General features: G+C 37.6%; 2 protein-coding genes across 3 annotated transcripts in view; one reads left to right on the forward strand and one right to left on the reverse strand.

Moving 5' to 3' along the window:
- The window catches only part of Dld (dihydrolipoamide dehydrogenase), a 21091-nt gene extending 3416 nt beyond the window's left edge, over nucleotides 1–17675 (forward strand). Inside the window, exons 3-14 of the mRNA XM_050122272.1 lie at nucleotides 1965–2044; nucleotides 2644–2712; nucleotides 3242–3311; nucleotides 4560–4660; nucleotides 7686–7829; nucleotides 8480–8581; nucleotides 12499–12689; nucleotides 13745–13915; nucleotides 15025–15214; nucleotides 15599–15736; nucleotides 16777–16866; nucleotides 16958–17675. Of these exons, the coding sequence (XP_049978229.1) occupies nucleotides 1965–2044; nucleotides 2644–2712; nucleotides 3242–3311; nucleotides 4560–4660; nucleotides 7686–7829; nucleotides 8480–8581; nucleotides 12499–12689; nucleotides 13745–13915; nucleotides 15025–15214; nucleotides 15599–15736; nucleotides 16777–16866; nucleotides 16958–17023 (1412 nt within the window). The 3' untranslated portion in view covers nucleotides 17024–17675. The remainder of the gene's footprint in view (nucleotides 1–1964; nucleotides 2045–2643; nucleotides 2713–3241; nucleotides 3312–4559; nucleotides 4661–7685; nucleotides 7830–8479; nucleotides 8582–12498; nucleotides 12690–13744; nucleotides 13916–15024; nucleotides 15215–15598; nucleotides 15737–16776; nucleotides 16867–16957) is intronic.
- Nucleotides 17676–20008: 2333 nt separating this feature from the next.
- Nucleotides 20009–20970, reverse strand: part of Lamb1 (laminin subunit beta 1) — a 63305-nt gene continuing 62343 nt past the window's right edge. For both annotated transcript variants that reach the window (XM_050122269.1, XM_050122270.1), the window contains 2 exons: nucleotides 20442–20601; nucleotides 20009–20304 (listed from right to left, as the gene is read on the reverse strand). In XM_050122269.1, the coding sequence (XP_049978226.1) occupies nucleotides 20168–20304; nucleotides 20442–20601 (297 nt within the window). In that variant the 3' untranslated portion in view covers nucleotides 20009–20167. The remainder of the gene's footprint in view (nucleotides 20305–20441; nucleotides 20602–20970) is intronic.

A 20970-nucleotide genomic window follows, 5' to 3' on the forward strand; every position in this document is an offset into this window, starting at 1 on the left:
CCTCCCTCCCTCCCTCCCTCCCTCTCACAGGGTTTCTTTGTATATCCCTGGCTCTCCTGGAACATGCTCTATAGACCATCCCCCGAGTGCTGGCATTGAAGGTGTATGCCACCACTGCCTAGCTATTTGTTGGTCCTTGATGTTATTTTCTGGACTGCGGGTGCACTTTTCAGAAAATCCTTGTTCAGCCTGTCCTGAAGTATTTTCCTTTAGCAGTGCCAGAGTCGTATGTGAGGGTCGTTAGTCCACTTTGAGCTTTGTAAGAAATAAGACTGTAGTTTCAGTCTTATGTATGGATATCCAGTTTTCCCAGCTCTGTAGTTGCATAGTTTTATTTCTGTATCTCATATTCTGTTCCATTGGTGTACATGTCTGTTTTGTGCGTGTGTGCACACACCAGTACCTTCTCCCCCCCCCCTTTTTTTTGCTATGGCTCTCTATAGTATAGGAATTATGATAGTGTTGGTGTTGTTCTTTTTTCTCAGAATTGCTTTGACTATTTGGGGTCTTTTGTGCTCCCATGTGAGTTTTAGGAGTTTTTGTTTTTTGTTTTTCTTTTCTTATTCTACTATTTATTTATTTTATTTTTGTTAGAGGTTACATTAAAATTTTGATGGGTATTACATTGAGATTGTTTCTATTTTGGTGGTATAGCTATTCTCACAGAAGGTTGTGTACCTCCATGTGGGTGCTGGGAATCAATCTCAGGTCCTCTGGAAGAGCAGTTGGTGCTCTTAACCACTGAGCCATCTCTTCAGCCTTGAACCCAGATTTGTTTTAGTCCTTATTTTATTCTTGAGGACTAAAAGTTTATAAGATTATGATCAGAAAGTGAATAATTTTAGTTCAGGATTTCAGACGATGAGCAGTTTGGGGTATAGCATATTTATGGGAGAAGCTTGCAAAATAGCTTAGAAGTTAAGGCCATTGACAGTTTACAAACTATTTTTAGTCCTCAAAATTCTGTTTTATGATTATAATTTTTTTCCCTGTGGTTATTTCAAGGGTTAAAGTGAAGCAGGTCAGATTACTCACCCAAAGTCATGTTGCTAATGGTTTAAAGCTTTGCTCTTTGGGAGTTTAACTTATGGAGGTTGAAACTAAACTTATGGAGGTTGAAACCAAAGAATGGGATTATATTAATAAAAAGAGCCAAGCAGTGGTGGCGCACGCCTTTAATCCCAGCACTCGGGAGGCAGAGGCAGGCGGATCTCTGTGAGTTCGAGACCAGCCTGGTCTATAAGAGCTAGTTCCAGGACAGGCTCCAAAACCACAGAGAAATCCTGTCTCGAAAAACAAAAACAAAAATAAAAAACAAAAAAAAAAAGAAAAGAAAAGAAAAACAACCAGATGTAAACTCAAAAAGCTTAGTTTGTGCCAGGCAGTGGTGGCGCACGGCTTTAATCCCAGCACTTGGGAGGCAGAGGCAGGTGGATCTCTGTGAGTTAGAGGCCAGCCTGGTCTACAAGAGCTAGTTCCAGGACAGGCTCCAAAGCTACAGAGAAACCCAGTCTTGAAAAACCAGGAAAAAACGAAACAAAACAAACAAAAAACCCGCAAAAAGAAAAAAAAAACGCTTAATTTGTCTCTGCTTAATTGCTAGATAATTTGGGCTAGTCATTTCTAAACTAGTTCATTTCTGAACCTCTTTTTCTTGAAAATGCTATGTTTATGTTGTCCTTGTCTTCCTCATGGTACAGAAGAGTTATGTCATTTGGTATACGATAACCAGTAAGTGGCAGCTGGATGTAAGGTTTGTATTCTAGGACTTAGTTGTATTTGCGTATGCTATAATGAATAGATAGATGATAAAAGTGGGATTTCAAAATTTGTACCATTTTTTGTTGCATCAAAGAACATCAAATATCTTGGAGCAAAATAATGCTGTATAGAACATGCTGATTATTTGGAGAGTTTTTGACAAATGTTATTTACCATTTTGTATCAATCTCCTCTTGTTGTAGTTGATGCTGATGTGACAGTGATTGGCTCTGGCCCTGGAGGATATGTTGCTGCCATCAAAGCTGCCCAGTTAGGCTTTAAGGTAAGATATACCCAATGTAGAAGTTGCTTTGTTTTATTATGGGCCAAGCTTATTTTAGCCCCAAAAAGTTTTGCACATGGGAAATAGGTAGAAAAAAAAATTTTTTAAACCTATGCATTTGGGCATTTTATATTCCTGCATGTATGTTTTGGTGCACTGCAGGACCTACCGAGGCCTGAAAGTGGCATGAAAGCCTTTACAAACAGTCATGAACGGCCATGTGGGTTCTGGGAATTAAACTTAGGTCCTGAGTCACCTCTCTAGCTCAGGAACTTATTTTTTTAACTATAGATTATTTGCAAATCTGTGACTAATGGGCTTTATTGGTTGTCGTAATCTTGTAGTATAGAAAAGTCAGCTAATTTTCTTCTGAAATACTTCATTTTGGTTTCTAAATACATTTGGGATATAGTGATAACAGTAAAAACACATATATGTTTTTATGATTCAGATGATAGATTTCAAAGGGTTCTTTTAGCCTGACAAAGCACAGCTTGAGTAGCTTGCTTTGCAGAGCAATTTAGACATGTATAGTTTGAACTTTGGTGAAATGAAATGTGTATTTACATGTAATTAAGTAATGTTCTCTTTGACTGTAGACAGTCTGCGTTGAGAAGAATGAAACACTAGGTGGAACATGTTTGAATGTGGGCTGTATTCCTTCAAAGGTGAGCATGTGTTTTAAATGTTGCAAAGATTATTTTTCATTAGCTACTACTGACTGCAGAGATGTATGGAGACTAGATTGGTAATCTAATACAGTGTCTTAAAAGGAATCTGAGTATGTTTATAAGCCTTTTCCTTTGTAAACCTTTGAATGCTGTCACAGCCTACCATACATTCTGAGAGTCCTCCTTTTCCAGACTCCAGTGTTCTGGGTTTGTTCTTTCTTTAGCTTTCCATTGCCAGTGAAAAGATAGTTAACAATTTTTTTTTTTTTTTTTTTTTTTTGCCTTTTGACCTGCCACCTTGAAATGTGTTCTTTTCGTTTTACATTTAAAGATAATAACTTTGTTTTGTTTTTTATTCTTATTTGTATGTGTTTTAGTCTCTATTGTTTATCTTATGCTAATCGTGTGAGAAGGAAAGATGAATTCGTATCATAGTATGTACTATTCTAAATAGAAAATGTCATTTTGTAAGTTCGTTATAGAGTCTGTTTATGAGTACTTGGTAAATTTGCCTTACTTCTTTTAGGCTTTACTGAATAATTCTCATTATTACCATATGGCCCATGGAAAAGATTTTGCATCTAGGGGAATTGAAAGTAAGTATACTTTTTATAGTTAGAAGTACCAGTCATGCTTGACTCTTCTTGCTAAGAACTGGTATGTGTGAACAGATGTTTATTCAAGGATGAGCGAGATAAATATCTCGAAATTTAGAGAGATTTACATAAGAATACTTAGGTTCAGAATTCTACCATGACAGCTTCTGTACCTTTGTAAGCTTTTCCTAAGTTCTATCTTTCAGTGCCAGTAAAGAGTCAGTTTTCATTTTTCCCACACAACTTTTGAATGTGGGAAAAGCTAAGGCTTGATTTCTGAGTACTTTGCTATTGACGGGTAAGATTGAAGGAAGGAGAGCTATTGGTGGTTGAAAGAACAGAAAGAGCTAGAGGAGAGAGAGAAGGGAGACGTTTAGTGAGAAAAGAGGATTGTTTATAACATTTGCATTTAGTCTGTATTGTCTTTACCATGTTTTGGAGGGCTGTTTTTACCCCGTCCCCCTTTTTTTCTTGTTGTATTTGACAGAAACTTCCAGAAGATAGACTTAATGTACTTCGTGACTTTTTTTTTTTTTTTTTTTTAGCAGTAATAGGTTTCTGAAAGAGATTTTGTAGGGAGTCAGCATATAGAGGAGTATATATACTGCAGCAAGTACGTCACACTTTGTGACAGTACCATGATGTTAGTCAGAAGACTTGCATTGTAGGCGAGCTTTGCCATGTCTAAGAGTCTGTATTTGTGTTGGCTGCATGGACTGACTGCTGTGTATTTTCCTCTGAGTTCTGTTGAGTTGAACATTTTTATCTTATATTGTTGCTTCAGGATTCTGAGTTAAATAAATTTTAAAATTTAGTTGATTCAACTAAACTCATATAAAGCTTTTGTATTTTGAAGTGTTCAAATATATACTTAATTGTTTTGTTTCGTGAAATTTTAACATTTGTCTTTATAATTTCAGGTGATTTTGCCATTTTTATTTAACTATCTTTTAGACTAATAACCATCATAAATTACTGTAGAATGTTGTAATGGAATAGAACATTTTTATTTTGGTCTGCATTTTTGACATAGATGTACATTTAACAGTGCTTGTTAGGGTCTGTTATTGTGATGTGATATGATGATTTGGCTTTTCTGGCTGTTGTTATGACAGTTATTAAAATTTAAAAGTGAATACTGTCTTTGATATAGTATCAACATTGAGATGAATATTTTCAGATCTTGATTAGTTGAAAACATTGCTTTCAGAGTTTAAACAACGACAAGATTTTTTTAATAAATTTCAGTGTCAGAAGTTCGCTTGAATTTAGAGAAGATGATGGAGCAGAAGAGTTCTGCAGTGAAAGCCTTAACAGGGGGAATTGCCCACCTATTCAAACAAAATAAGGTCAGTCGGTGTTCAGTGCTCAGAGTGACAGACATAAAGTGGTATCGGAGATTCTTCTGTTCATGTGTTGCTTTCATTGGTTAATCAAGAAAGAAACTGCTTTGGGCCTGATAGGGCAGAACTTAGGTAGGCAGAGAAGACAGAACTGAATACTGGGAAGAAGGGCAGAGTGAGAGACGCCATGGATCTTTGGCCTGAGATGGACACTGGTTAGATTCTTGCCGGTAAGCCACAGTCACGTGGCGATACACAGATTAAGAGAAATGGGTTAAATTAAGATGTAAGAATTAGCCAATAAGAAACCAGAGCTAATGGGCTAAGCAGTGTTTTAATGAATACGGTTTCTGTGTGGTTATTTCACGTTTAAGCTAGCCGGGCAGCTGAGACAAACAAGTATCCCTTGCCATGTGACAATTGGTGGCCCAATGTGGCCATCTAACTCTATGTAAAACCTAAGAGAGCTTAAAAAAATTTCGAGAAAAAGAAAAAACAGAGTTTAACACAGCTTTTTACTGTTTGCTGGCAGCGTGCAGCAGAGAGATTTTCCTGACTTAGCAATAGCAGCAGAAAAAAAAGCCACGCTATTTTAAAACGAGGCTTCCTGGGCCCTGCTGCCTGTGCAATCTCTGGCTATGGAGCATTTGTAGGCCTGGGTGTTTGTGTGCCCACTCGGGGTTGGGAGGAAAGTAGCTGGGACCATGCCCATGGCTCGGCTCTTCCTGCCCCTGCTGGCGGTGGGATCAGGCCTACTAGGCTTGTGCAGGCCAGAGAGCATGGCGATTCCCGTCACCATACAGAGAGATGTTTCCAGGCTGCGCAGTGCTCTGCGTGGCAGATTTGGCTGTAACTCAGATAAAAAGGGTTTATGTGATGTACACTCATTCTCGGGGTTGGACTGCTGAGCGTGGCTCCTGCCTGGTGGCCCCAGAACTAGCACTGGTGGTGCTTCCACCATTTTAAAATTGGAGAGAGACGGAGCCAACATCCAGAGTAGCTGCAACCAAGCTGCTTAACATTTTAAAAGCTCTTCAAGACAGTAAAGAATTGCAGATTCACAATAGGACAGATTCAGACATAAAGGACCTCTATATGGGACACAGTGTTAAATAAATGTACATAGGCTTGGGAGAGAGAAGGAAAAGAGTATAGAGAGTCATAAAATAAAGCTAATGCTTTAAAAAAAAGGGTAAAGTCTTTAAAGAGACATAGTACAGATAGTCATAGATTCAAAGAAGTAAAGAAAAATAAGCCATGCAAAAATGGGAAATTTACAGGGAGTCTGCATTCTGTGTTTTCTTTGAATTTTTTGACTATGAAAGAGCTAAGTACAGAGAGACATTTCATTGTATGGGCTGCTAAGCTAAACCAGCATGCATATTATAAAGGTATCATGACTTCCAAATTTGAGTCTAAGGATAAGTTGCTTTGGAAAGGAGGTTCTTCTTTTGTTTTCACAGAAGATGAGAACCTGTGGATTGATTCTATACCAATATAGTTTCGTGGACCAAGGCCTCCTGAAAGGTCGCTGTGAACACCCTAAAAAAAATAAATTACTTCGCCCAACTGCTGACTGAGATAAACCTAGCACACAGGATACACCATGAAAGACCTGATTAACAGCGCCCCCAATCAGCCTGAAGCAGTATGGATAAATCTATGCCCATATTCCCAAATATTGTTTATAAATGTTCTTTTACATTTAAAGGGGTATATGATATAGATATGAATAATTTGCATTGGTATGGATCTTGGTTTATTGATATAAATTTAAGGTCAGTTTTGTTACATGTATCTGTATTTCTGATCTTGATTAAGGTATTGCAATTGTGTTCATTTAAAAATGTAATGTATAATTAAGAAATATAGGTTAATAGATAATCATCTATAATATTCAAGCTTGTAGTCATGTTAGACTTTCTAGATGTACAGAGATGTATTTCAGATGGATAGGCATTCTTCATATCTTTCAAAGACTACAGAATATGGCATTTAAAATGTTTTAATAACTTAGGGCTTTTCATGACAATGAGACACGCCTGCTCCTGGCAGCACTAGCTACTTCAAGAGGAAGATGGGCATCGAAGAGGCTCCTTAAGGAGTTTGATAACCATGTGGGCAAGAAACTGTTCTTGCCTAGACTGATTCACTGGACATGCAGGACCCACAGGGAGATGACTGTTGCACTTGCCTAAAGGTGAGGTGGTCCTTCGGGGTTCCTGCTTCATGAAAGAGTCTGCGAGACATTCTGCAGACACAGAAGAAAGTGACTGAACTGTCTTTGAAATTTCCAGCTTCATGGAAAAGTCTGCTGGATACTATGGGCTTGTAGGCTGAAGATGGATGCCCCAATGGTACAGAAGAACTTTGGTTAAATGTCCAGGCAGCAGGATGTCTCTGTCAACCCTAGAGTTTTAGAAGTTGTTTACAATGTATTTCCTGTTTATGTAGGTAGTATTATATCCCTCTGGAGTCTTTGATGGAGCTGAAGAATAGATTGATATAGTTTTCCTTAGTTATGATAGAAGATAAAGTAAATATAAGTATTATAATTGTAATTCTTATTTGATACCTGTTTTATGTAATTTTACTATGTTAAAGTTAAAACCTTTCTTTTTGTTTAAACAGAAAAGGGGAAATGGTGTAGGAGGTTCTTCTGTTCATGAGTTTCTTTATTCATTAATCAATGAAAGCAACACATGAACAGAAGAACCTCTTACACCAATGAAATCTTTATGCTTTTAGAGTGATGCTTTATGATCTTGGCCTTCTATGTGATACTTAATTTAAAATAGTGATAAAACATTTAAAAAAATGATGTAATGCATTTATCATCATCCAAATCGTACAAAGAACAAAATCCAAAATAACACTACCCTGAAAACAGACGTCCAGAAGACAGTGTTTTTGCTGCTATATGTGTTAAGTATTATTAAGGAAGTATTTTATGTTCTGTGTTATCTAGAGTACTGTTCCTGTTATTTCTATCAGAAAAACATTTTAAGCATATAAATATTATTTTATAAAGGTTGTTCACGTCAATGGATTTGGAAAGATAACTGGCAAAAATCAGGTCACAGCTACAAAAGCCGATGGCAGCACTCAGGTTATTGGTACAAAAAACATCCTTATAGCTACAGGTTCAGAGGTCACTCCTTTTCCTGGAATCACGGTATGTATGTCTTCTAATTCATCTCTTACAACCTTTCTTACAAGATAGGTTTTTTTATAAATTTGTTCTGTTTATAAATGAGTAATTACTGACTGAAACACTGTAATTAGGCAGCCATTTAGCCTTGCAGAGTTACTTCTCATTTTGCAGTGATTATGATCAGATACAGAATATTTTATAATATATTTGAGTTCAATATGAAGGTAAACCAGGCATGGTGGTGAGTGTCTGTAATCCCAGCGTTTAGGAGGAAGAGGCAGGGAGATTGCTACAAGACAGTGCTAAACTGCTCTAGGAGTGAGGACTACACGGTGAGACTGTCTCAGAGAAGAGCTGGTGAGATCACCCAGCTGATAAAGTGCTTGTTTCATGCCTATTAAACAGCTGCTCGTGGTGGCATGGGCTCCTGAATGATGGCTGAGGTTGACCTGTTGCCTCCACACACATATATATGTATATACAATAAAGCACATAATATGAAGTTAAAATTAACCATTTTTATTTTGGAATATCAAATAAAATTTCAAATTAGCATTTTGAAAGAGAGTTGATGAAATTGTGATGTGTGGAAGCCATGACATAATCTTTTATGACATGAGATCAGTTAATAACTTACTAGGTTTTTCCAAGTTATTTTGCTTTTCTTATAGATTGATGAAGATACTATAGTGTCATCTACAGGAGCTTTATCCTTAAAAAAAGTTCCAGAGAAGTTGGTTGTTATTGGTGCAGGAGTAATTGGTGTAGAATTGGTAAGTAGTATCTTTCTTATATTACCTCTGTGGAGCTGAAAGGGGCTTAAAACCTCTTGGGAGGCTGGAGAGTTAGCCCAGTGGTTAACAACACATACTGTTCTTCCAGGGGACCTGGAAGAGTTCAGTTCCCAGCACCCTTATCAAGCAGGTCACAAGCACCTCAACTCCACCTCCAGGAGTTCACCATCTATACTTGTGTACACATACCCACATACACATGCACACATAATTAAAAATCAGATCTCTCTCAAAAAAAAAAAAAGGACAAGATTGGGCATGTTAAAAGTAGTAGACAAAAAAAAAAAAATGGCTCAGTGGTTAAGAGTACTTGCTGCTCTTGCAGAGGACCTGGGTTCAGTTCATATGGTGACTTTTAGCTATATGTAACTCCTGTTCTAGGGGATCTGTGCCCTCTTCTGGCTTGAGGATACCGGTATATGCATGGTGCCCAGACATACATGTAGAGAAATACCTATTTATACAAAATTTTAAAAATCCTAAAAAAGAAAACCCAGTCAGTCTAGGTGGCTCATGCCTTTAATCCCAGCACTCGGGAGGCAGAGGCAGGTGGATCTCTGTGAGTTTGAGGTCAGCCTGGTCTATAAGAGCTAGTTCCAGGACAGGCTCCAAAGCCACAGAGAAACTCTGTCTTAAAAAAAAAAAAAAAAAAAAAAAAAAAACGAAAGAAAGAAAACTCAAAACCCTAAAACCTGATGCCCAGATGTAATATAGGCAAGCACCCATTCATATAAAATTTTAAAAATCTTAAAAAAAAAAAAATCCTACCTCTATTTGCTGGGATCAAAGACATGTGCCACCACCACCCAGCTGGATTTTTATTTTTAAAAACACATTATCTCCACTTAATGTATTTTGTAGGCATTCTGTTCAGTTACAATAGTACTTTTCTCTCTTCGTTTTCCTACCAAACAAAGCCACACTCATTTCTCATGTAACATTTTTTTCTTCAGTGTGTCTGCTGTTACTTATTCTTGTAGAGGCATCCATAAGAACTCTAGGAGTTACCTCTGATTTTGATCTCTTGTACCATAGTCATTCCCTGGGTTCCAGTGAAAGTCACTTTGATCATAGTTCAGGCCAACATCAAGTCTTATTCTATGCCTTCCTGACTTTAACTTCTAATTATAGCCACTGGTTTTCACAGTGGCTCTAAACATATGTTTAATCATATCCCTTCCCTTACCTAGCTGAAGTCTTTGAATGACTGTTAGGAAAATCTAATGTTAGTGTTTTTTGAGGAGAAGCCCTTTGTACTACTGGTTTATTTCTCCGGCTCTATGGTTTGGTTATATCTGAATATTAGTTCTGAGCAAACATTACACCTACTGGTAAACATTCTGTTTGGAATAGTTCTCTTTTTGTTTGTTTAGTTTAGTTTGGTTTGGTTTTTAAGACGTGTCTCATTGTGTATCCCTGGCTGGCCTGGAACTTGCTATGTAGATGAGACTGGCCTTGAGTTTATAGAGACCCACCTCAGCTCTTCAAGTGTACCTAGTGGGATATTTCTCAATTCTCAGTTCTTGCAGTATTTTAAGCCTCACTTCATGAGAGCGGAGGTTCTTTGGTGCTTCTGCCATTTGTTCTGTTTCTTTCTTTCTTCCTTTCTTTCTTTCCTTCTTTCTTTCTTTCTTTCTTTCTTTCTTTCTTTCTTTCTTTCTTTTTTTTTTTTTAAGATTTATTTATTATGTACACAGTGTTCTGTCTGTGTGTATGCTTGCTGGCCAGAAGAGGGCACTAGATCTCATTACAGGTGGCTGTGAGCCACTATGTGGTTGCTGGGAATTGAACTCAGGACCTCTGGAAGAGCAGTCAGTGCTCTTAACCTCTGAGCCATCTCTCCAGCCCCTGTTCTGTTTCTTATAATTTATCTTACTTCCTTGATGTTACCTGATCCCTTTGATTTCATTAAATCATAAACACAAGGACAGAGGTCATAGCTGTTTTGTTCACCATGTGTCCTTAATATCCAGCACATTACTGGTATGTAGTAAGTATTCATATTTAGCTTTTATTATTTCTCGGTAGACATACGGTGACTACGTTTCAAAAGCTAGCTTAGTAGTTGCCTGTTTGGTTTTGAGATATAATCTTAACTGTGTAGTCAGGTTGGTCTGAAAGCCATGATTTCCCAGCCTCTACCTCTTAGTTGCTGGGAAGAAGACTGTGCTCTGCTTTTGTATCTTTTTCTGACTTGGGGTCACAAAAGGCACCGCTTGTGCTTTGTTCTGGAAGTTTTGGTCTTGGGTATTATATCCATGATTCATTTTGTATATATTTATTTGTGGATTTTTTTCTAGCCCAATGGTACCTTCTCTTCTGTTCATTCTCATCATAAAAAATGCTTGGAATTTGTAAGTGACTGTAAATCTAACTTTATTAGAAAGATACTCTTGCCATTTAAACTTACTGGATGATTTTAATATGAAATGTTAAATAATATATTTTTAAAAGGCTACCTTTTTGCTTTTTTTCCAGTGCTAGGATTAGAACTTGAACCTTGCACATTATAGGCAAGCATTCTGCTACTGAACTCTACTCCTAGTCCTAACTTTAAATTTTATGTTGTTTGATAGTGAATCATTGAGAAGTCAAAGCCATACTAGTTAAAATGCAATATTTAATTTAAGTCAATGTTTTAGTACAAATGTAAGTATTTCTCCTTTGTTGAGAAATTATTTTCATAGCCAGCTTAATATTTTGCAGACCTTAGTGATTATTAGTAGTAAAAACATTTTTTCAGTTGTTTGAGAATTTCTTACATGCATGTATTTTTATAATGTCCACCCTCTGTTTACTCCACTCCAAATTTTCTCGTATCCGGTCCATTACTTTGCCCTCTCAACTTCATATGTCCTCTTTTAAATTGACTGACTCCATTCAGGGCTATCTGTATGTACATGGTGTAGGGCCATCTACCCGAGCATCCTTGAAGAACGTTTACTATCCCTCCCCCAGCACTGTCAGTTGCCAATAGCTTCCTGCCTATGGGTGGAAATTTTTTTTTAGCTCCTTTCCTGTCCATGCTGAGATAGTGACTGTTTTAATTTTGTATGGGTCTTATGCATGCAGTTATAATTGTTATGAGTTCCTGTGTACAACAGCCTTGTCATGACCAGAAAATAGTGTTTTGCTAGATGTTTGTTTACTACTTATGGCTCTTAAAACCTTTCTATCTCAGTTTCTGCAGTGATTCCTGAGCCCTGGGGGAGGGGACGTGTTATAGATTTAGAGCTGGGCACTTCACAGCCTCTTATTTTTCTGCACAGTGACCACTTGTATGTTTCTGTATTAATCACCATCTACTGCACAAAGAAGCTGCTGTGATGAAGGCTGAGAGATTTATTAACCCAGGTTCAGAACTGGGCCCAATCCTGGATTTACAACTTTGTCCGAAGCCAGTGAGATCAATACCCTACTTATTTAATCTCAGGACTCTTGTATTTACTCTTCTCCTCTGCCCTGAACACTCTCTCTTCTCTCAGTCACTGCTATAGTTTACTTCCTTTACTCCTTCGTGTAAATGTCACTCAGACTGAAGCCTCTGTCATCATGCTGGCCAAAGGCCCCGACTCCGTCTTCTCTCTTTCTCATGGCACTTTATTCCTCTAGCCTGAAGTTTACTTGTTTGTTCCCTTCCTCTACCATATTATAAAATCCAATACCAAGTTTTGTCATTTAGTAACGATGTTTAGCCGCTATAGTGGTACCTGGGCTATAATAAGTAGGTGCCCAGTAAATGTGGAATAGGTGGATAAATAGATAAAATTATCTGCTTAACCTCTAGAGCTTCCCATAAACATTTGTAAAGAAGACAATACAATAAATTATTTGCAATAATTAGCGAATGTTGCTTTGGAAACTTTTCTATGACTTTTCTTAAAAATTAATTTCAGGGTTCAGTTTGGCAAAGACTGGGTGCAGATGTGACAGCAGTTGAGTTCTTGGGTCACGTGGGTGGAATTGGAATTGACATGGAGATATCTAAAAATTTCCAACGGATTCTTCAAAAGCAAGGATTTAAGTTTAAACTGAATACAAAAGTTACTGGTGCCACCAAGAAGTCAGATGGAAAAATTGACGTGTCGTAAGTATGCTACGTTTGTTTTTGACAAACCATCCTGACTTGTCTCAAAAAAGCACTTACATTTTCAGATTAACAAATGTAGTCTAGACTTTTTATAACTTAGACCCATCTTACTGCATTGTACTACACAGTATTGCCTATCAAATTCGCCATTTAAAATTTATGAATAAGTTGATGCTAAAAAAAAACCCTAATCAGCTAGTCTCATTGTGATATATTTTTCATTGTATATGTTCATAAAATTTAAAGATCCTTGTGTTTAGTAAAATTTATGCAGCCCTTCAGACAGATAACACGGGGAATTTGATGATAGTATTACTTATATTGATAGCATATATCTGGCACTCATTAAATACTTACCTAGTTTAACAAAATAACTTCTTCACAGTCATGCAGTTGTTGATAGATGGAGCCAATCAATACTTGAGCATGGGTGTTTCTAAAGTGTGTGTGTGTGTGGTGGAGGGCTTTTCAAGACAGGGTTTTGTCTTGTTTTCCAGACTCCTCCCTGGCTGTCCTGGAACTTGCTCTATAGACCAGGCTGGCCTAGAACTCAGAGTTCCTCTTGGCTCTGCCTCCCAAGTGCTGGGACTTAAGGTGTGAATCACCACTGCCCAGCCTGTCTTTTACGTTTTTACAGTACTGGGGGCCAAATCCCAAGCGTTCTCACAAGTACTCCACCACTAAGTTACAGCCTCAGCTATTTTCTTTCTTTTGTTCTTTTTCAAGGTGGGGTTTCTCTGTAGCTTTGGAACCTGTCCTGGAATTAGCTCTTTTAAACCAGGCTGGCCTCGAACTCACAGAGTTCTGCTTGCCTCTGCCTCAGAGTGTTGGGATTGAAGGCGTGTGCCACCACCACCTGGCGAGACCTATGTTCTTAATACTGTGTTAACACTACGTGGTTTTATAAGATTTTAAGAATAAACTTTTAAGAATTTGTATGTTTGATTTCATGATTCATATTTATGATTAAATAAAGATAGTAGAAATATCATGGCTCCTTTCAGCTGTCGATGCAGGTTTGTATTTAACAGTTACCGCTGTTGATTATTTAGTGTTGAAGCTGCTTCTGGTGGTAAAGCTGAAGTTATCACTTGTGATGTACTCCTGGTTTGTATTGGTCGACGGCCCTTTACTCAGAATTTGGGACTAGAGGAGCTTGGAATTGAACTAGATCCCAGAGGTAGAATTCCAGTCAATACCAGATTCCAAACTAAAATTCCAAAGTAAGTTGATAATTATCTGTTTTCTTCATTAAATGTTAATGTGCATGATAATATTTTTGTCTCTCTATAAAGATAAAAAATGACACATGAAGAGGTGTGTGTGTTGTAAAGGAATATGTAGCATTTCTTTTGTTTGTTTGTTTTTTGAGACAAGGTTTCTCTGTGTAACAGCCCTGGCTATCCTGGAACTCACTCTGTAGGCCAAGCTGTCCTCAAACTCACAGAGTTCACCTGCCTCTGCTTCCAGAGTGCTGGGATTAAAGGCATGCGTCACCACCACCTGGTTGGAATACATAGCATTTCTACCCTAATAATTTTACCAAGCTAAAAATGATAGTAATGAAGACTTCTTAAATCCTTTAATTACCAATAATTTATATCTTTATTTATTTTTATGGTTTGAATGTTTTACCTACATGTATATCTGTTTGCTGCATAAAGTGCCTGGTCCCAGTGGAGATCAGAAGAGGATATTAGATCCCGTGGAATAGGAGTTACAGGCAGCTGTGAGCCACTGTGTGGGTGCTGGGAATTGAACCCAGGTATTCTTCAGGAACAGCCAGTGCTGTTACCCACTGAGTTATCTCTCCAGCCCCAATTGCTAATTTTTTTTTTAAATGTGCATTGGTGTTTTGCGTTCATGAGAGTGTCCAGATACCCTAGAACTGAAGTTAACAGCCAACTGTGAGCTGCCATGTGGATGGTGCAATTGAACCTGGGTTCTCTGGAAGACCAGCTAGTGCTCCTAACTGCTGAGCCATCTCTCTAGCATCACTTACTAATATTTTATTGAAAATATTTTTATTTACGTTTTAACTGTCTTATGTAGAGATGAAATTTTGCTCTAAAGTCCAGGCTAGTCTTAAACTAGATTCAAGTGATCCTATCTTTCTTAGGCTCTCAAGTGTTGAGCATTTTTAATAACTTTAAATTTATTTCAAAAACTATTTTGAAAATAAGACTGTTTAAATAAAACTAATTTAATTTTAGTGGCTCAAAGATTGGATACTTAACTCTGGCTTTTGAAGGGCTGCACATGATTGTCTTTTTGGTGACTTAGTAACCTGTTTAGATTTTAGAAGTTTACTGTGTTTCTTTTTTTCTGGTAGTATCTATGCTATTGGGGATGTGGTTGCTGGTCCAATGTTGGCTCACAAAGCAGAAGATGAAGGCATCATCTGTGTTGAAGGAATGGCTGGTGGTGCTGTGCACATTGACTATAATTGTGTGCCGTCGGTGATTTACACACACCCCGAGGTCGCTTGGGTTGGCAAATCAGAAGAGCAGTTGAAAGAAGAGGTAATCCTAAGCATGGGATTTGAACTAATGGCCCCAGTGACTAGAAAAACACATCTTGCCAGGCGTGGTGGCGCATGCCTTTGATCCTAGCACTCGGGAGGCAAAGGCAGGCAGATCTCTGTGTTCAAAGCCAGCCTAGTCTACAGAATGAGTTTCAGGACAGCCAGAGCTACATAGAGAAACCCTGTCTCAAAAAAACAAAATGAAAACAACAGCAACAACCAAAAAGAGCCCTACATCTTTGCCTTTAGTAACTCTTTAGAATATTACAGCTTATGTATTTGTTCCTTTGTTAGGATCATAAGGAGATATTTACTCCTTTGATTTTTCAGCAAAAGTGGTGAAGATTTCACTAATGGGAACCAACTTGTTTGTTCTCCACAGGGTATTGAGTACAAAGTCGGTAAGTTCCCCTTTGCGGCCAACAGTAGAGCTAAGACGAATGCTGACACGGACGGCATGGTGAAGATTCTGGGACAGAAATCAACAGATCGAGTACTGGGAGCACACATTCTGGGGCCAGTAAGTACTGCAAAGTCAGAGAAATCCCAGTAAGATTTCTGGGGATCATTTAATAGGTAAAATTTAGTACACTTGCTGTTTCCATTCTGTTGTTGCTTATTATTGCCATTGAAAGTTTGCCTTTAGCAATGGATCACAACAGCATTTGCACAGTCTCATTGCCTAAAACCCTCCAGTGACGCCTGACAACCAGATTGTAAGGATGAGGCTGTGCGGATACTGGTTGCACCCTCCATTCTGACCTCATCTTTCTGATCGTCTTCTTTACTCATTCTTTTTTAAACTTTATTTTATGTGTATGGGTGTTTGCCTGTCTGCATGTCTGTGTACTGCATTAGCACAGTGCCCGCTGAGGCTAGGACGGGAATCAGGTCCAGTGGAACTAGAGTTATGAGCCATAATGTGGGTGCTGAGAATTGAATCTGAGTCCTTTGCAGGAGCAGCCAGTGCTTAACTGCTAAGTCCTCTCTACAGCCCCACTTTTTAATTTCTTACCATGGAACGTGAGCCTTCTTCGTTTTTATAGCAGGCCAAATTTGGTTTGCAGTTTGGGGCCTATGTATATGCATATTACACCAGTGGTACAGAGCTCTCTGCTTCCAGACTTCTGCATGTTCTCAACCCAATGTTACTTTTTGAGGGAAGGCTTAGGTTTTGGTGAATATGAAGTGTATACTCCCTGATAAATGCAGAACAGTAAAGTTAACAGTGTTTGAATGTTTCCTATCCACTTCTCATAACTTACAAACTTATTGTTAATATTTCACCTACAGTATTATGGGAGAGTTGCTAATTTTTAAGCAAAGAAATTGCATGAAACACATAAAAATAGCAAAGTGGCAGAGCCTAGGCCATTTGGCTCCAAAGCCCAAGCTGCTCCGTTACATTTCCTCCTAAGATTTTGTCTGACTTCTCCAACTGCTGTAATAGTAGGCAGAAGTTTAGAAAATTTAAGGTTTGGAACCCTAAAAACCTGATTTGTTAATCATAGCATATTGTTATTTTTGCCTTGGAAACATAATTGCTTTTTAATTTTAAAGGGTGCTGGAGAAATGGTGAATGAAGCTGCCCTGGCTTTGGAATACGGAGCTTCTTGTGAAGATATAGCTAGAGTCTGCCACGCACATCCGGTAATTATTGCACAACTTCACAGACTTGATGACTGCCAAGTTTTCTTTTGTCCCACAACCATTTCATGTTTGTTTATTGCTTCCTTTGCAGACTTTATCCGAGGCTTTTAGAGAAGCAAACCTGGCTGCATCTTTTGGCAAACCAATCAACTTTTAATTAGAAGATTGTTTTTCCTAAAATCTGGAAGCTTTTGTCAAGGTTACATTTTTGAGCAGGATTATCTCTCAGTTTCAGGAATTTATAGAATGAAATTATGAAACTTCTGGAAGGTATTTAGTAGGTTTAAACAGAATGGAATAACCTTGTACCTGTATTTTAAATATTTTGTTCCAGTGTATTAATCTGGATAAAAAGCTACATATAGTAGCTTTGGAAAGTTTCTGACTTGTGTTTTCATGCTGTCTGTGAGATTCAACTTTACTGAATTGGCATTAATGGATTTTATCTCTAATTCAGTGGAGGTGAATCTGTTACAGGGAAGGAGCTGGATAATTCGTGTGAACAGCTTCAAGAAAACTGACCAAGTTAAATTTGGTTTTCATATTGGAAACGAGTCAGTGATTAGAACAAGATTCAAATATGTACAAACAACTTATGTAAATAAAAGTGATTGTCTCTCATTTTATTTAACTCCCAAATTCCGGGTAGTTTAGAGATAGAATTACGTGTTTTGAGGTTGTAGTAAGACCTGTAAGTTTAAAGGGCATTCAGTTGCCCAAATGAAGATTCTGTATACAAAACTATTAAATGGAGACTCATGATTATACCAGGAAATGAAGATACCAAAATAAACATGTCTTAATATTTATTTACTGGTTATTCTGAGTGCATATTAAGATGGTTCTAATTCTTTGAACTACCTCTGATTGTCTTTTACTTTTTATTCTTTACCACTTTTATAGCATTGAATGTTCTCACATTGTGAACTGAGCTGGTCAGTGGGGTCACATGATTTTAGTTCCAGTACTCAGGAGAGAGAGGCAAGTACATCTTTTTGTTTGAGGCCAGCCTGGTTTGTAGGGCAATTTCCAGGATAGCTAGGAATACACAGAGAAGCCGACTTCTGCCCCAAAACCTTTAAAAAACAAAAACAAAACAAAACAAAAAAGAATGCTACAAAATTGTATTTGCTGATGCTATTAAATGGCAAAATGTTAAAATAATTATTTCAAGAATAGCCATGAACTAAACGCTAAGTACCACTTTATATAATTACATCTAAATTAGTCATCTTAAATTTGAGTAGCTCCTAAATTTGATAGTACAGTTTTCTAAAAAGAAAATTGTAAATTACTTATAAATATACAAACAAGATATTTATTTGACTTAAACAAACTTGGAATAATACTGATTCTAATAATATTGTGTAACGTACAGGCTAAACATTTAGTGATCATCTGTAAAACAAATGCAAGTACTGTGACCATTCAGATGCTTTAATATTGTTGCACAGTGGAATTGCTGTTCTTTTCTGTTTTGGTTTTTCTCGCCAGGGTTTCTCTGTGTAGTCCTAGCTGTCCTGGAACTCACTCTATAGACCAGGCTGGCCTCAAACTCACAGATCCACCTGCCTCTGCCTCATGAGTGCTGGGATTAAAGGTGTGAGCACGCACCACCACCTGGTGGAATTGTAGTTCAGGGGAAAGCTTCACTAGTTTTCAGGCTTTAAGTTTTAGGACTGTTAGGGTAATGACTGTACATTGTCAAGCTGGGTTCACTCACAAACCTCTCTCTATAAATACATTTTTCCTTTAATCAGGAAGTTAAATTGGCTCAACTCTAAACTCTTGTTTGATAGCGGTTTGCAGCTGAAATAGTTCGAAGTTTTGTCTTGTACCAGAATTCTACTGAGTTGGGGAGTTTCTAACATTTTCTCTTTTATTTATATTTTTCTCAAATTCAGGTTATTTAACTATAGAAAGTTGGCTTTTAATTTTCAAGTGAAAGCTTACTTAAAAACCAGGGCACTCTGCTTTGCTGTTCCTCTGTGTTTGCGGTGCCTTCATACTTTTTTGTTCAGAATTCACAGCTAGCAGAGGGTTTGTGCTGTACATGCTAATTTGTCATAGGGGGAGTGAAGTCTGTGTATTTTTAAATGGTTTATTTAAATCCCAAACATGCCCCCTCCTCTCATGGAATTTTCTAATTTGGAAATAGTAAAACATAATTTAATATGATCCCCTAGCTATACAGATACACAAAAGTAATAGTTGTCTAACTGAAGGATTCTTATATATGAGAATATAAATAAAATCTGGGTGAACATAGGCCTAAGAGTAAAACAAGCTTTAAAAGTCTCCTTGCTGTAATCTGCTCAACTCTCAGTGTTTGGGGTATTATGCCAGAACCTTATAGGAACAGCCCTATTCATCGAGCTGATTTAGTGTGTGTGTGTGTGTGTGTGTATGGAAAAGACATGGGGAGTAGTGTTTTTTTTTATCTATTCATTTTTTTAGTAGATGAACCAGACATGGTAAAGTGTGGTTGTTTTGGTATTTACTAGGTTTTATAGCTATTTTTTACATAACTTTTATCAATGTCCAGCTTTATTTGCACCCATGTCAGATCTGGGGGTCTAAGAAGGATGTGTGAAGAACAGAAGGCTGGGCTGTTAGCCTTCTCTTTCAGCTACTATGTAGTGAACACACACCTATCTGTTTTATGCTAATGATTTTCTTTATGCTCTGGACTAAGTGCTTGTTTGGAATATTTGATTGTGAAGTTATATAAAGTATAATATAAAAACTAAGTGTAAGTTGTGTGTTTGAGTAGCTTTGCTCCATTACCATGAACAGTTTCCCTACACTGGTCTAAATCACCGAAGTCCTGCCCATCGGTGTTTTACCACTCAGAGTTCTTCCTTCTGATGTTTAGAAATGGTTGGAGCAGCAAAGAAAGCTACTCTATATCCTCCCTGTTTAAATTCAACTCAGGATTCTCCACTGGGGATTTAAAAGGAATAAAGTTTTGTTGACCTAAAAAATGGGTGAATATTGTTAACTTGTTTATACATATAGTAGAAATTAGTGTCTTTCTAAAGGTAAGAAGGTGCTATACATGTCCATCTTTACAGAGAAAGTCACATTTCTTGGCAGGATTCATGAAGACCAAAACAATAAAAGAAACAAGAATTATAGTAAATATATTTATACAAAACCAATGTATTTTATTTAACTCCATACAAAAGTGGGTGGATAAAAACATTAAATAGATGAGTTATTTTGAAGATCACTGCATCAATTTTTATATGTAGTTAGTTTGCTTTGGTCACTGCAGCGCCCTTCCAGCCCTTTTCCTGTGTTATAAGCAGGTGCTATAAACAGCAACCTTTTCGCTTATGTCCTTAAGGAGTGAACGGACCTCTCCTTCCAGTCGTACTAATTCCTGAGCTTTATCTTCTAAGTATTTTTGATTGTCTTCATATTTCCTTTCTAAGGCTGTGGAGATAAAAATAAGGTTAAACATGAATCGTTTATAGCATATGATCTTAATGCCAGACCACTAAAAACCTAAGCCAAAAATGGATAGATTTTTCACCTTTATAAAAAACAATAAACCAGAAGAAAAGACTTACCTTCCAGCAGCTGGAGCTTGCTGTTGGCTTGAGCCAAGAGTGTTTTTGCTTCATTTTGTAGCAGCTCAGCTTTCCTCCTGGCATCTGCTGACTCCTCAGTTTTTTGGGCAATTAAACTCTCTACCTTCTTGTACTTCTCATCGAGTTCGCCATCTAGAGCCTGCAGTGCATATTAAGACAGGTGAAATGTAATGTTAGTAGTTAAATCCAGTAGCATTAGATCAAAGACATCTTTTGACAGGCAAACAGTCTGGATTAGGATCAGCAAAGTACTCAGGCTTCATATTAAGTTGTAAGTTTTAAAAACATTGCAAAGAAAATTTGCAATTGTAAGTCGTCTACTGTGGGGCTTAGCCCTGTTTACTTGGATGAGCACTTACTATGAAAAATAAGCTCAACAAGCCATACAAAAGTACACTGGGCATCAGGAAACCAGAAGGAACAGAAAGGTTTAGGAAGGAAGAGGTCAAGCCTGAAACACATAGACATAAAGAGAAGGTGAATAAGGAGGTGGTAGACAGGAGTTTGA

The sequence above is a fragment of the Alexandromys fortis genome, unplaced genomic scaffold (genome assembly GCF_014885135.2).
Source record: "Alexandromys fortis isolate MF-2015 unplaced genomic scaffold, M_Fortis_MF-2015_v1.1 scaffold_201, whole genome shotgun sequence".
NCBI lineage: Eukaryota > Metazoa > Chordata > Mammalia > Rodentia > Cricetidae > Alexandromys > Alexandromys fortis.